This window comes from Chelonia mydas, chromosome 12 (genome assembly GCF_015237465.2).
Source record: "Chelonia mydas isolate rCheMyd1 chromosome 12, rCheMyd1.pri.v2, whole genome shotgun sequence".
Taxonomy (NCBI): Eukaryota; Metazoa; Chordata; order Testudines; family Cheloniidae; genus Chelonia; species Chelonia mydas.
The window spans coordinates 39,786,410-39,798,085 of NC_051252.2; the positions used below are offsets into that span (position 1 = coordinate 39,786,410).

General features: G+C 57.5%; 1 protein-coding gene across 5 annotated transcripts in view; it reads left to right on the plus strand.

Moving 5' to 3' along the window:
• Positions 1-8,813, plus strand: part of TANGO6 (transport and golgi organization 6 homolog) — an 86,250-nt gene extending 77,437 nt beyond the window's left edge. For all 5 annotated transcript variants that reach the window (XM_043525949.1, XM_043525950.1, XM_037877785.2 and 2 more), the window contains one exon: positions 7,567-8,813. In XM_043525949.1, the coding sequence (XP_043381884.1) occupies positions 7,567-7,743 (177 nt within the window). In that variant the 3' untranslated portion in view covers positions 7,744-8,813. The remainder of the gene's footprint in view (positions 1-7,566) is intronic.
• Positions 8,814-11,676: the final 2,863 nt, after the last annotated feature.

Sequence of the window (11,676 nt, forward strand, 5' to 3'; positions counted from 1 at the left end):
ATGGGCAGCACTTGCTGTCCACATGAGCTCCCCAGATCCCTCCACTGCTTCCTGAGCTGAGGCTTGCTGCTCTGTCCAGGGATCTCTATTGCAGCAGGCTGCATGCAGTGGGAGGTCCCAGCCAGCTGGGGAGTCTGCAAAGCGCCAGTGAGCCCTCACCCATGGGAGAGACTGTGGTGACTGCCTCTCCTTTGGTCTGTCCCTGGATGAAAGCCCAGCTCTTTATCACACATTTGTAAAGCCTGTGTGTGGAATGACCCAGCCACTCCGCCAAAGATGTCAGAACAGGATTGGTTCTTCACTGGTGTTGCTGAACTTTCAGCTAGTTTATCCCCTTTGAACTGTGCTTCTGTGAAGTCAGGAGCTGGTCTGAGCCAAGCTCCATCCCCTGTAATAACATACACGATCGTCTTGGGCACTTCAGTGTGCAGCAGAGAGCCATGCGGTTTCAGGCTACGCTGCCCTTCCTTGCTGTCTGCTGAGGCCCCTTGGATTCTTCCCTCACAGTGGATTTCTAGCCATAAAATCCTGCTGGGTAGTGCCAAGCTGCTCTGTGCCACCTCCTGCATGTGGGACCCTATAGGGAGGGCTCACGGGGTCAGTGTGAGAGGGACCTGCTAACGAACTGCAATACAGCGGGTTTTGGGAGTTGTGCTGCCAGAAATGACTCGGTCCTGCTGAACGAGCTAGCCCCGTATGAGTGGCAGTAGGCTTGTTATACAACAGAACTGGCTTGGGCAGAGGTGACGCATGGCCAATATGCACAGCCAAGAGTTTTACAGTGCAGCTCCTTTATTGTGCTGAGAGCTGGCCCTTCTGGCCTCCACAAGGCAAAATAGAGTATTAAGAACATACGAACCACCATACTGGGGCAGGCCAACGGTCCATCTAGCCCGTTATCCTGTCTAGTGCCTGAGGCTTCAGGGGGAATCTACAGAACACGGCAGTTTTGAGCGATCCATCCCCGTTGTCCAGTCCCAGCTTCTGGCACATGGGGATCTGTAGTTTCCACCAGCTGCACTTCTGTATTCAAGAGCGTGACAGCTGATACCACCCTGATAGCATGCCAGTTGGGTGCAGTGCTGGTACTCCAGGCACGTTGTCAGTGCAGCCCTTTGTGGGGCAGTTGGAGCACCCCAGACATGGGCGCTGTGGTGGGTGGGTGGGTATTGAACAGCGCGTCACTGTAAAGGCTTCCCTGTAAATGCTGATGCGGTAATATGTAAAATCTGGGAAGTGTCTCTCTGGATTTCTTGAGTTCACTAGAAATCCCACGTCAGAGCTGAATGTTTTGGTGTCAAAGAGCAGATCCCATCTGAGAAGCTGCATGTTGTTCTCTTACACCAGCACGCTGGACAACGTGCAATGGTGGCAACAGCTCTTACGCCAAGGTCCAGCCCAGCAGTGGGTCTAAACACGACGGCTCCTTAGTGTCAGCGAAGCGTGCTCATGGCTGCCAAGAGCACTCTGGCAACAGGTGACTGGATCTGAGGCCTGGTGCAGAGCCTGCTTCTTGGCTGCTGCTGCTGGGGCTTGGAGGGGCTCTGCCTTTCCAAGCAGCAGCTTCCTGCCTGGTTGTCTCACTGCAGATTCTTTTTACAATGCAGGTCACTGTAGCTTACACCCGGAGAACCAACCCCTGGGGAAAGCAATCCAAACCAAGTGCAGGGCAGCCCCCACAAGGGGCTGGGCTGGCCCCTTGTCACACCCCGCACATGCTGTGCTCACTGGATGGGCCACAAAACTTAAAGCCAGGACTTCTGAGTTCAGACTGTGCTACTGTCCTAGCTTCACCTCCTTGTGGTCCCTGCACAGGCTGAGAGCTGCCCTGCAGCTTCCTGCCTTTTGTTGTCTTATGTCTCCCCCACCCACAAGTTGTTTAACACCTTTTTGAGTGTGTGTTGACACTGGCTGCAGAATGGGCTATCGGCTGATCCAGACTGTTTCCTCTGCAGAGCTATTCCCACAGTAAGTGCTCCACATATAGACAGAGGCTCACTGTAGTGCACAAATGAAAAGAACATTTATATGAGGATGACTCACATCCAGGTTAATTTTATTCCTTTGCAAACTTTCAAAAACAGTCATCAAGGTCCTTGATAGGCAGAAAACAAATGAACACGCCCCCCCATCCTGGGCACTGCCTGTTGGTGCTCCTCCCCCGCTAACTGCCTGCCTCTAACCTTTCTGCTTCCCCCACCTCCAACAGACAGCGTGTGGCATCAGCAAGCTGCCCTCCTGGGGCTGGCGCTCACTCTGCTCCAGGCTCAGAGCATTGAGTATTGTCACAGTTCTTGCTGGGAATGGAACACCACCTCTCCTGGAAAAAGAAAAGGAGGACTTGTGGCACCTTAGAGCCTAACAAATTTATTTGAGCATAAGCTTTCGTGAGCTACAGCTCACTTCATCAGATGCATTCAATGAAGTGAGCTGTAGCTCATGAAAGCTTATGCTCAAATAAATTTGTTAGGCTCTAAGGTGCCACAAGTCCTCCTTTTCTTTTTGCGGATACAGACTAACATGGCTGCTACTCTGAAACGTCTCTCCTGGGGCTCTCAGCAGCTGGGGCAGGTTTCCTGTGGCTGATACCATTGACCAGAGATTGAGAGCATCGCAATCTCAGCTCTATTACAGCAGCTACATTTGCTTTACCACTTCCTGTCACTCATAGGCAGTTTTCCAGTGTGCTTCGGCTGTGTGTGGTTAATATGCTTCTCTCTGGAACCTGGAAGCTAGAGAGCTGGGTGCTGACTGGGATGCTTACTTGCGTTCCTATTGCAGGTTTGTCTGTATCCACCTCTACCTAGTAGGTGTCTGATAATTTCTCCTCTTGCTAGCTGCTTACAGGGAAAAGGAGCTGCTCTTTGTCCCTCCACCCCCTCAAGAGTGTCTGCAAGCGGGGACAGATTTCTATAGCTCTCCCCCTCCCTGAGCCTCCACTCAGGGAGAGTGAATCGTACTAGCACCTGCCTCTGCTGTGCCCATATGTAGTTTTCTCCCGCAGCAGAGTGAAACTGACATTCTTATTTGCACTGCTAGGGACAGAATTCTGGATAGAAGCCATGAAGCTGACCAGGGTGGAGTTAATCTCCTCTGCCACCGTATGGGAAAGCTGTGATCTACAGCAGAGGCACTGGAGCTGTCTGCAGTCTCAGGAAGTTGACACTGCATTGCTTTACATTCAGTTCATATTTCCAAGGTTTTTCCCTCCCCCCCCCCCCCCCCCCCAAGGGTTAGAGTTAGCAACTTTTGCAATGGAATATTAATTTATAAAGAAATTGAAGTTTCACATACACACCCCTACCTGTGCCCAGTCACATTCCAGTGAATGCTTCCCACTTGCCATGGGAAAGTGGATTTGTCCAGTCCTGGTTATCTGTCCCAGTGTAGCCAGATGTGTCAATTTCTCTGTGGGGGAGTGCTTGTCAGTCTTGCAGCCTTTCATTTCTTCCCTGTTGTTTGGCTGCTTGTGAGGTTTTATTCCTGTGTGAGCAACATGCTATATAAAATTTATTATATGGCAGTTTACCAGGAGGAGGATTCCAGTGAAGTTGCTGTACCTGAACAAGCTGCTGGTTAAGGTGGAAGAGTTTTGCTACCATCCCAGTGCAGCGCAATGCCTGTTGAATGACTAACTTTAGGTGGTGGTTGGTGTACAAATTACTGAGGTAGCCTGCTGAATTCAGGGAGGCATGTGGCCTAGTGGACTGAGCACAGGATTGGGAGTCAGGAACTCCTGAGTTCTAATCCCTGTTGTGACCCTGACTTGCTTTGGGACCTCTGTCTGTTTCCCCATCTGTGAAATGGAGTTAGTGCCTTGGGCATGTACTAGGGAGGGATAGGAGGTTTGACAATGTGCATGCTAGGTGCGGTGTTGCATTGGTTATGGTTTTGAGGGGTTTCTGCTGAGGCCTAGCTGCTGTTTCAAGAATCCCAATATAGGCAAATTTCCTGGAACCTCCCCTTTCCCACTTTCCTCCAAAACACACACATGTAGAAAGCCCGCCCCCCCCCCCCCCCCCCAAAAAAAATCCTGCGTTCGGTGCTCAGCGGGTGCAGGATGTGCGGTTATTGCTGCGAAGGGGAGTGGAGCGAGTCTGGCATTAAAAGTGCAGTAGGTGAACTTCCCCCCAAAGAGCAGTAGGTGGCGCTCATGCAGGCATGTGGTGCCAGCTGCCCTTTGGATCAGTGGTGCAGTTGCGGAAGTGCCCGCCGCATGCACGGCCGAGGGAGAGGTCAGGTGTGCGACGGGGAGGGGATCTTCAGGATGAAGATTAGATGCCCTGTCACACGTGTGGGTCAGTTTGATAAGGCATGAACTGAGTTCCAATCTATCGCATCCCGGAGAAGCCCTGTCAACACAATAGCTTCCTCCCCCTTCAGCGGCAGGGCGCCCTGGGGACCCCTGGTTGGACTCACCTGTTGATAACTGGGCCAGTGTTCCATTCACACCACACTGGATCTTCATAATGGGGGGAGAGAGCTAGGGCCAGCAATGGCCTGGGTCCAGCAAAGCTGTTCCTGGCCGTGCCATGCTGGCAGCTTGTCCGTGGGCAGCCGTATTCCTGGGGAGGAATGAGAGTGGCTCTGAGCTCTGCTGCTCAGGACTGGCGATAGCAGCAGCCCCTTGGGCTTCATGCTCCGGGGCTCCCCGTGTTGCACTGGGAAGACTAGCAGCCTTGTGGTCCCACAGAAACACCACAAACACCGAACTCAAGGCTTGGATGCAGAGCAAAGTGGAGAAGGCCCAAGGACTTGCACACTAGTGAGCCTGACTGGTAAAATCCCCTTTCCCAACCCACCCTCTGGCTGTGCATGTCCTTTCCAGCTGCCCCTCACTTCCTTCGCAGCACCTCTGCTGGGCAGGGCTGACAGCAGCTGCAGGTACCTGGAGTCTCCCCTTTTTGGTACATTTTGTTGGCACCCGTTTCCCTTTGCACGGAAGACGCACACCCTCCCTCTGATCTTCAGAGCCAACAGCTGAAACACCAGGCACTGGGGAAGGGAGGGCCAGGCCAGGCCATTCAAAGTATCTGGCTCCTTTGAGCCTCTGGATGAATGACAATGGCTCTGGTGAGAACCCAAGGACTTGCCTGCTTCTTCCCTTCCCCATGGGACACCTTCTTCCCTCAGCTTGTGAACATGAGGGACTCTGCCTCCGTATCAGGCCTGCCTGCCCATCCCTCTCCACAGCAAGGGGAGGTGGCGCTGGTGGAAGGCCCATGTCATTCGTGCTGGAAATGGCAGTGCCCTGGGCTGTGTGTAAAACTAACCCTTCCGGTAGCACGTTCTCAGCTGGCTGTGCAGAAAGTCTGCTCCCCTCATGCCTGGCCCCATGTGGCCGGGGAACCCAGGCTGGGCAGTGCTGTGCCAGTTGCAGGTGACCTACAGGAATACAGCCAGAGGGAGAGGTTTTGATAGGTTTCAGGTGGTCATGGGCTTGTGAGCCTCTCACTCCAAGGAAGGCATCCAGCCTTGTCTCTCTCTCCTTGGCCTCTCCTGCTGATCGCTGGATTACCCTGCCAGGGGGTGTGGAATTCCCCTGCTCAGGAGTAAGACTGAGGAAAGGGGAACTTGGCACAGGAGCCCTGTGGACAGTTTCCTGTGTCACAGGTAAAACATGTCAATGCTACATCTCGGAAAGCCGTGGGCATTGCCATGGGGGCATTCATGTAAATGCAGTGACTGAGGAATGGCCCTTTTATTCAGGGGCAAGGACTTTTCCCGCTCTCCTTGCCAGTTATTTGGTGTTCCCAGCAGCAGAATTTGTTTGGCCACCTTTCCCTTGTTAAAGGAAATAGTTCTCTGGCTCTTGGGAATTCCCAGAGACAGGCTGGGATTGCACTACACTTTGCCCTTGCTCGGCTCCTCCTAGAAGTGGATGCCATTGACGAGTTCTCTCCCACCCATTGCTGTGCCATCGGGTAACACAGTGAGGACGAGGGGGTGCAGGGGACAAAGCCTTTGGATAACCAAAGGGTGCAAAAGCCAAGGAGGGGAGGGGGATCATTTAGGGCAGTGGTTTTCAAACTGTGGGTCGTGACCCAGTACTGGGTCATGGAATGGAAGGCACTGGCTCGCGGCGGCTCTGGTCAGCACTGCCAACCAGGCCATTACAAGTCCCATTGGCGGTCCCTGCCTGGCTAAGGCAGGCTAGTCCCTCCCTGTTCTGACACCGTGCTGCACCCTGGAAATGGCCAGCAGAAGGTCCTGCTCCTAGGCAGGGGGGCCATGGGGCTCCACGCACTCCCCCTGCCCTGAGCTCTGGCTCTGCACTCCCATTGGCCGGGCTGGGGGGGGTGCCTGCAGGCGAGAGCTGCGTGGAGCCACTTGCGCGCTTCCGCCTAGGAGCCGGACCTGCTGCTGGCCGCTTCCAGGGCTCAGCTCAGTCCACGGTGCCAGGACAGGCAGGAAGCCTGCCTTAGCACCCCCGCTGTGCGGCTGCCCGGGAGCTGCCCGAGGTAATCCCGTGTCCCAATCCCCTGTCCTAGCCACCACGCCCCAGACCCAGAGTCCCTTCCTCACCCCAAACCCCTCTGCTCCAGCCCAGAGCCCTGACCCCATCAAGTATCCCAACCCTCTGCCCCAGCCCTGAGCCCCCCCCCCAACTTGGTGTGTCAGGCCAGAGCCTGCCCTGCTCCCTGCGGGATGGTGCCACTGTAGATATGGAGCTGAGCATCACGCAGCACTGCAGGAAGGTGTCCCTGGGCTTCAGCCGAGCCCACTGCTGGTGTGTCAGCCCACCCCGGGGGGCAGCCCCTGCCCCAGGGCCCTTTCCAGGATGAGAATGGACGCCAAGGTGTTAGCGAGCTCACTACCAGGGCAGGGAAGGACTTTGTGTTTTCAGGCATCTCTGGACTTCATCTACTCCTGCCATTAGGAGATGGGATTTTCTGACCCATGTGCACGTCCAGAAAGGCCTTTGCCCAAATTCCAGAGATCTAGAACCTCCTGCTCCAAAGCTGTGAAAGCCTGGTTCTGTGCATCCCTTCCCCATGAACGCCACACGTGCTCACACCCTTCTCTGGTTCTCTCCCCCGTCAGCCAGGCTGGATTGTGCATGCAGCTCTGACCTGTGGGGGCAGCCAATGCTCCTACGGAGCAGCGGGTCACATGGCAAGTGGGTTAGTAAGGGGTGGGCGCGCACAGCCAGACAACGTGGCTAATCTGTACATGCTTCAGTTCCCGAGCCGAGGAGCTAGAAACCTGCCCTGGGGAGAAAAGCCACCATCGGCCTGTTTTAGGGAAAACCCAGTGGCTCAGCATCTGCTGTGGGGAGTGAGCACTTTCGGTTGTAGCTCTCAGTGTTTACAGAGGAGAGGCTGTATCATAGTCCCTCTCTGACATGTGGGGAAACTGAGGCACAGAGGGGCAGGGATTTGTCCAAGTGATCCTACTGCTGTGATTTGCTGTAGTGTCCTGTGACTTGGCTGAGGCTGGGGTGCTGGACAGAAGGCAACAGGTCCCTGCCCCGATGGGACACACTGGTGGCTTATGGCTGGCTGTTCCTAATGTGAAGGCAGATAATGAGCCTCTTGGAGGTGCTGACTGTCCATCTCTCCCCAGGTTCTCAGGGATGTGCTGCGGGATCTCTACCGCCTGCTGAAGTCAGTGGTGGCTTCTGACCGGGATGAGGTCACCGTGCTTCACGCTCAGCTGGCCTTGGAGGAGCTCGATGACATCATGAGGAGGGTCTTGTTTCCCCCCCAAACGCTAGAAAAGAAGCTCGTGGTCCTGCCTTAGCAGGACAACAGGCCAGCAGGGTCGAGTGCCCCCAGCACGACTTCCAAGCCGACTCGCACCTGCTTGTCTATGCCAGCACGCAGTGCCAGGAGAGGCCGGATTCCTGCGTCTCACGGCCTCGTCTCTCGTCCCCTTCTGCCTCCCGGTTTGCTGAGAGCATTTAACACACTGTAGGATGTGCTTAGAATTTGCTAGTCCTCCAGAGGCTCCTGCCCCAGCCTGTGTGACTTGGGGCCTGCCAGTATGTGTTCTGGCCTGTCTGCCTCGGCTATGAATGAGGCCACATGGAATCTGCAAGAAATCAGAAAGTCACAGTGAGGGCTCCCTGCCTGTGCAGCATTGCTCAGGGCTGGCACAGCCACGCGTGGCAGCTTCTCTCACTGACGAGCATGCCAGGAACTCATGCAGGGAGTCGCTTTTAAAACCAAAACCAAACTTGTACGGAACCCAAAGGCAGGGCAGGAAAAGCTCCCCACCTGTGAAGAATCCATTTGCTCTGCCTTCCGTTCATGTTTAACGGGACAGCTGCCAATGAAACCACTGGCACGTCACAGGGAGGAGGCACTGGCATCGGGGTGGCTCTGGCCCAGGTACATCCCAGAGAGTTCAACCGGCCTGCCAGGTGCAGAGCCCCCCCTGCCCCCCATGTGCTCAGACTGGGGGGACTCGCTGCTCAAAATGCAGAGACCTTATTCCAAACAACAGCCCCTCTCCACGCCCGTGGGACTGGCTCCTCGGCGAGAGGTGAAACGCAGGGACTGGGAGTCCGCTCTCAGGTTCCCTCCCTGCATTTCACCGTGGTGCGTGTTGCTCTGCACTGCTGTTCACTCCCGTTTCACTGGGGGCTCTCCGGCATTAGCACTGTGCTGCAGGGCTGGGTTTCAAATACCTTTCCGGGGGAATTATTTACAAAACCTCCCCCATGAGCCCCCGCTGCGGTGCCTGGCGCGGGTGGGGTATCTTTGACGTTGTTTTTAACAATACCTAAAGTGTGGGCCAACCTTGTGGTGGCAGGGCCCCCTGAGCTGGCTATAAAGGACCTCTGTCAATGTCACGACCTGTAAAGTCAACCTGCGTGGTCCCTATCTCCTGGGCAGAGGGAGGGGCACGGCAGAGCATGCTGTCTTGCTCTCCCCCGGGGAAGCTGGCCCCCGGTACCATGCTGGAGAGCGTAGCCCAGACCAAGCGAGTGCCCTGCGGTGTCTGTGCCCGAGGAAGGGAAATCGGAGGAAATGGGTTTGTTTTCTCTTGCAGAGGGGAGGGAAGGGAATTGACCTGGACAGTGCCCTGGGAAATGCAAAGTAGGATCCAGCCCCTCCTTCCCCTCGAGCTGTCCATGCAGCCTGGTACCTGACACCTCCGGGCGGATGGGTGCTGTGCAGTCAGGGGATGCAGACCGCACTTGCGCTGATCTGTCGGACAGGCTCAGCCAGGTCAGACCTGCAAGGCCTGTGTTCTCCCGCCCTGCCTGGGAGCAGGTCAGCGCTCTGCGGGCGGGAAGGTGCAGCTTTCCAGTGGCCACCTGCTGAGCACTTTGGGACCAGCAGGTGCGAAGACCTGTCTGCGAGCTGAGGGCGGTTGCTGCTGGGCTGTAGGGAGCTGGCAGCTTCATGGGCTACTGCCTCCTTGGCAGCTCCTCTCTTGAAGCCCCGCTCCTGGAGCCATATGCCTACAGGAGGCTCTCAGCTTTGTGCGTTTTAAAAGAAGGGTTGTGGCCCTCGTGGTGGTGAAGAAAAGCTGGAAATGCGAGAAGGCCAAGAACCAGAGCCAGGTTCAGTCTTTGTCAAACTCTCCTGAATTGAAGCCTATCTCGTGTTGTGGGGGGGCCTGACTGGTGATTTTTGAGGGCCTGGCACTGAGCAAACCCATTGACCACTTCCTTAACGGACACCTCCACTTAGGCAGCGGCTGTAGTTGCCACCTGGCGGCAATGGGCGGGCACAGGAGGAGGTGGGGTTCCTGGGCTGGTGAAGGGGCAGGGAGGCCCCCGTGACACCTCTCTGAGATGTGGGGAAAGCTTGCGAAGCCCTGCATGCCTCTTCGCCCTGAGCCCAGTCCTCCACGTCAGCTGCATGGGGTGAGCCAGGGAGGGGCCGGCATCGTGGGCACTGGGCTAAAGCTCCATCCAGCTCCACTGGTCCCTGGAGCCTCCCTTAAAAACAGTGGGGCCTTGGATTGGGAAGTGATGTGGTGGGGGCTTGTGGCATGTCTGATTCCTCCCTCCTGCTTGGGCGTGACCCAGGGGCCCAGGCTTCCAGCACAGGTGGAGACCAAACCAGGGTCAGGAGAGAATGACTTGCTGCCCTGCTTTCACTGACTCAGTGACCGGGCAGGATTCTTCTCCATGCTCTCTTGGGAGCCGGTCTGAGGCTGCGGGCAGTGTGGGGAGGAGACATCAGCTCTGGGGCGGCCGGTTTATGGGAGATTTCTCTGCTGAGCCAGCTGGGGCAGGCTCAGCTACCTGCCATGCTACATGCCCCTTGCTCGCGCCTCTGAGCCAGAGCCTGGCCCTCCAGCCCGAAAGGCAAGGTGCTGCAGGGCTCCCTGGGGAAGCCTCACGCTGGCTGGCAGAAAATGCACCAAAATCTCTCTGCAATGGACTGGGTCAGTGCAGAGGTTCTGCCTGTGTCTCCAGCTCCCTACAGGGAGAGGAGCTGCCTTTGGCTCAGGTTCTGCAGGACTGGGCACTGCTGGGGCTGGGGCAGCTGCATACTGACCTCTTAGAAATAACCTGAGAACAAACATTAAAACCTGGGATCCCCGAGGCTTCTGCCTGGACCCAGCACCCCATCTGTGTGAGCCCAAGGCCCCGGGTCCCTGCTTGGACCCAGCATCTCGTCCCTGTGAGCCCAAGGCCCCGGGTCCCTGCCTGGACCCAGCACCTCGTCCGTGTGAGCCCAAGGCCCCGGGTCCCTGCCTGGACCCCACACCCCATCTGTGTGAGCCCAAGGCCCCGGGTCCCTGCCTGGACCCCGCACCCCATCTGTGTGAGCCCAAAGCCCCCCGGGTCCCTGCCTGGACCCCGCACCCCATCTGTGTGAGCCCAAAGGCCCCGGGTCCCTGCCTGGACCCAGCACCTTGTCCGTGTGAGCCCAAGGCCCCGGGTCCCTGCTTGGACCCAGCATCTCGTCCCTGTGAGCCCAAGGCCCCGGGTCCCTGCCTGGACCCAGCACCTCGTCCGTGTGAGCCCAAGGCCCCGGGTCCCTGCCTGGACCCAGCACCTCGTCCGTGTGAGCCCAAGGCCCCGGGTCCCTGCCTGGACCCAGCATCTCGTCCGTGTGAGCCCAAGGCCCCGGGTCCCTGCCTGGACCCAGCATCTCGTCCGTGTGAGCCCAAGGCCCCGGGTCCCTGCCTGGAGCCAGCTGAACACTTGTGTGAGCTACAAGGTCCCTAGATGTCCCGTCACACCCAATCCTGCTAGTTGCTACCCCCAGCACCTTACCATATTCCCCGGTGCCCAGGGCTGCTGGGGCGTGCACGGCCGTGTCCCCAGCCCCTCTGGTGATCCGCAGCCATGCTGGCTCAGAGCGGAGCCTGCCAGGACACCTGCCCTTGGGCACCTGCACCGCAGCCCCCAGCTCAGCCCGCGGCCCACGCTCCTCGCCCCCGGGGTGATCACAGGGCCGGCGCGCTGCCCCAGCGGGGCTGGGCGCCTTGTCGCAGCAGCGGATGGACGAGGGCAGATTTCCCGCGGGTGCCCCTGCGAGTGGCGGCGTTTGGGACACCCGGGTCTGTGGCAAGCACCGAGCCCTTTCGTTGCCCATCGCCACGGCTGCGTAGCTGCTGGGCCAGCGGCCTCCCCCGGCGGGCAGGGCCAGGGCTGCTCAAAGCCCCTGGGAGCCCCGGGGCAGGCCGGGGCCAGGTGCTCTGCGCGGGCCCTGGGGAAATGCGATCCCGGGCCGGGTGCCAGGACCCCCAGGGTTGGGGCTGATT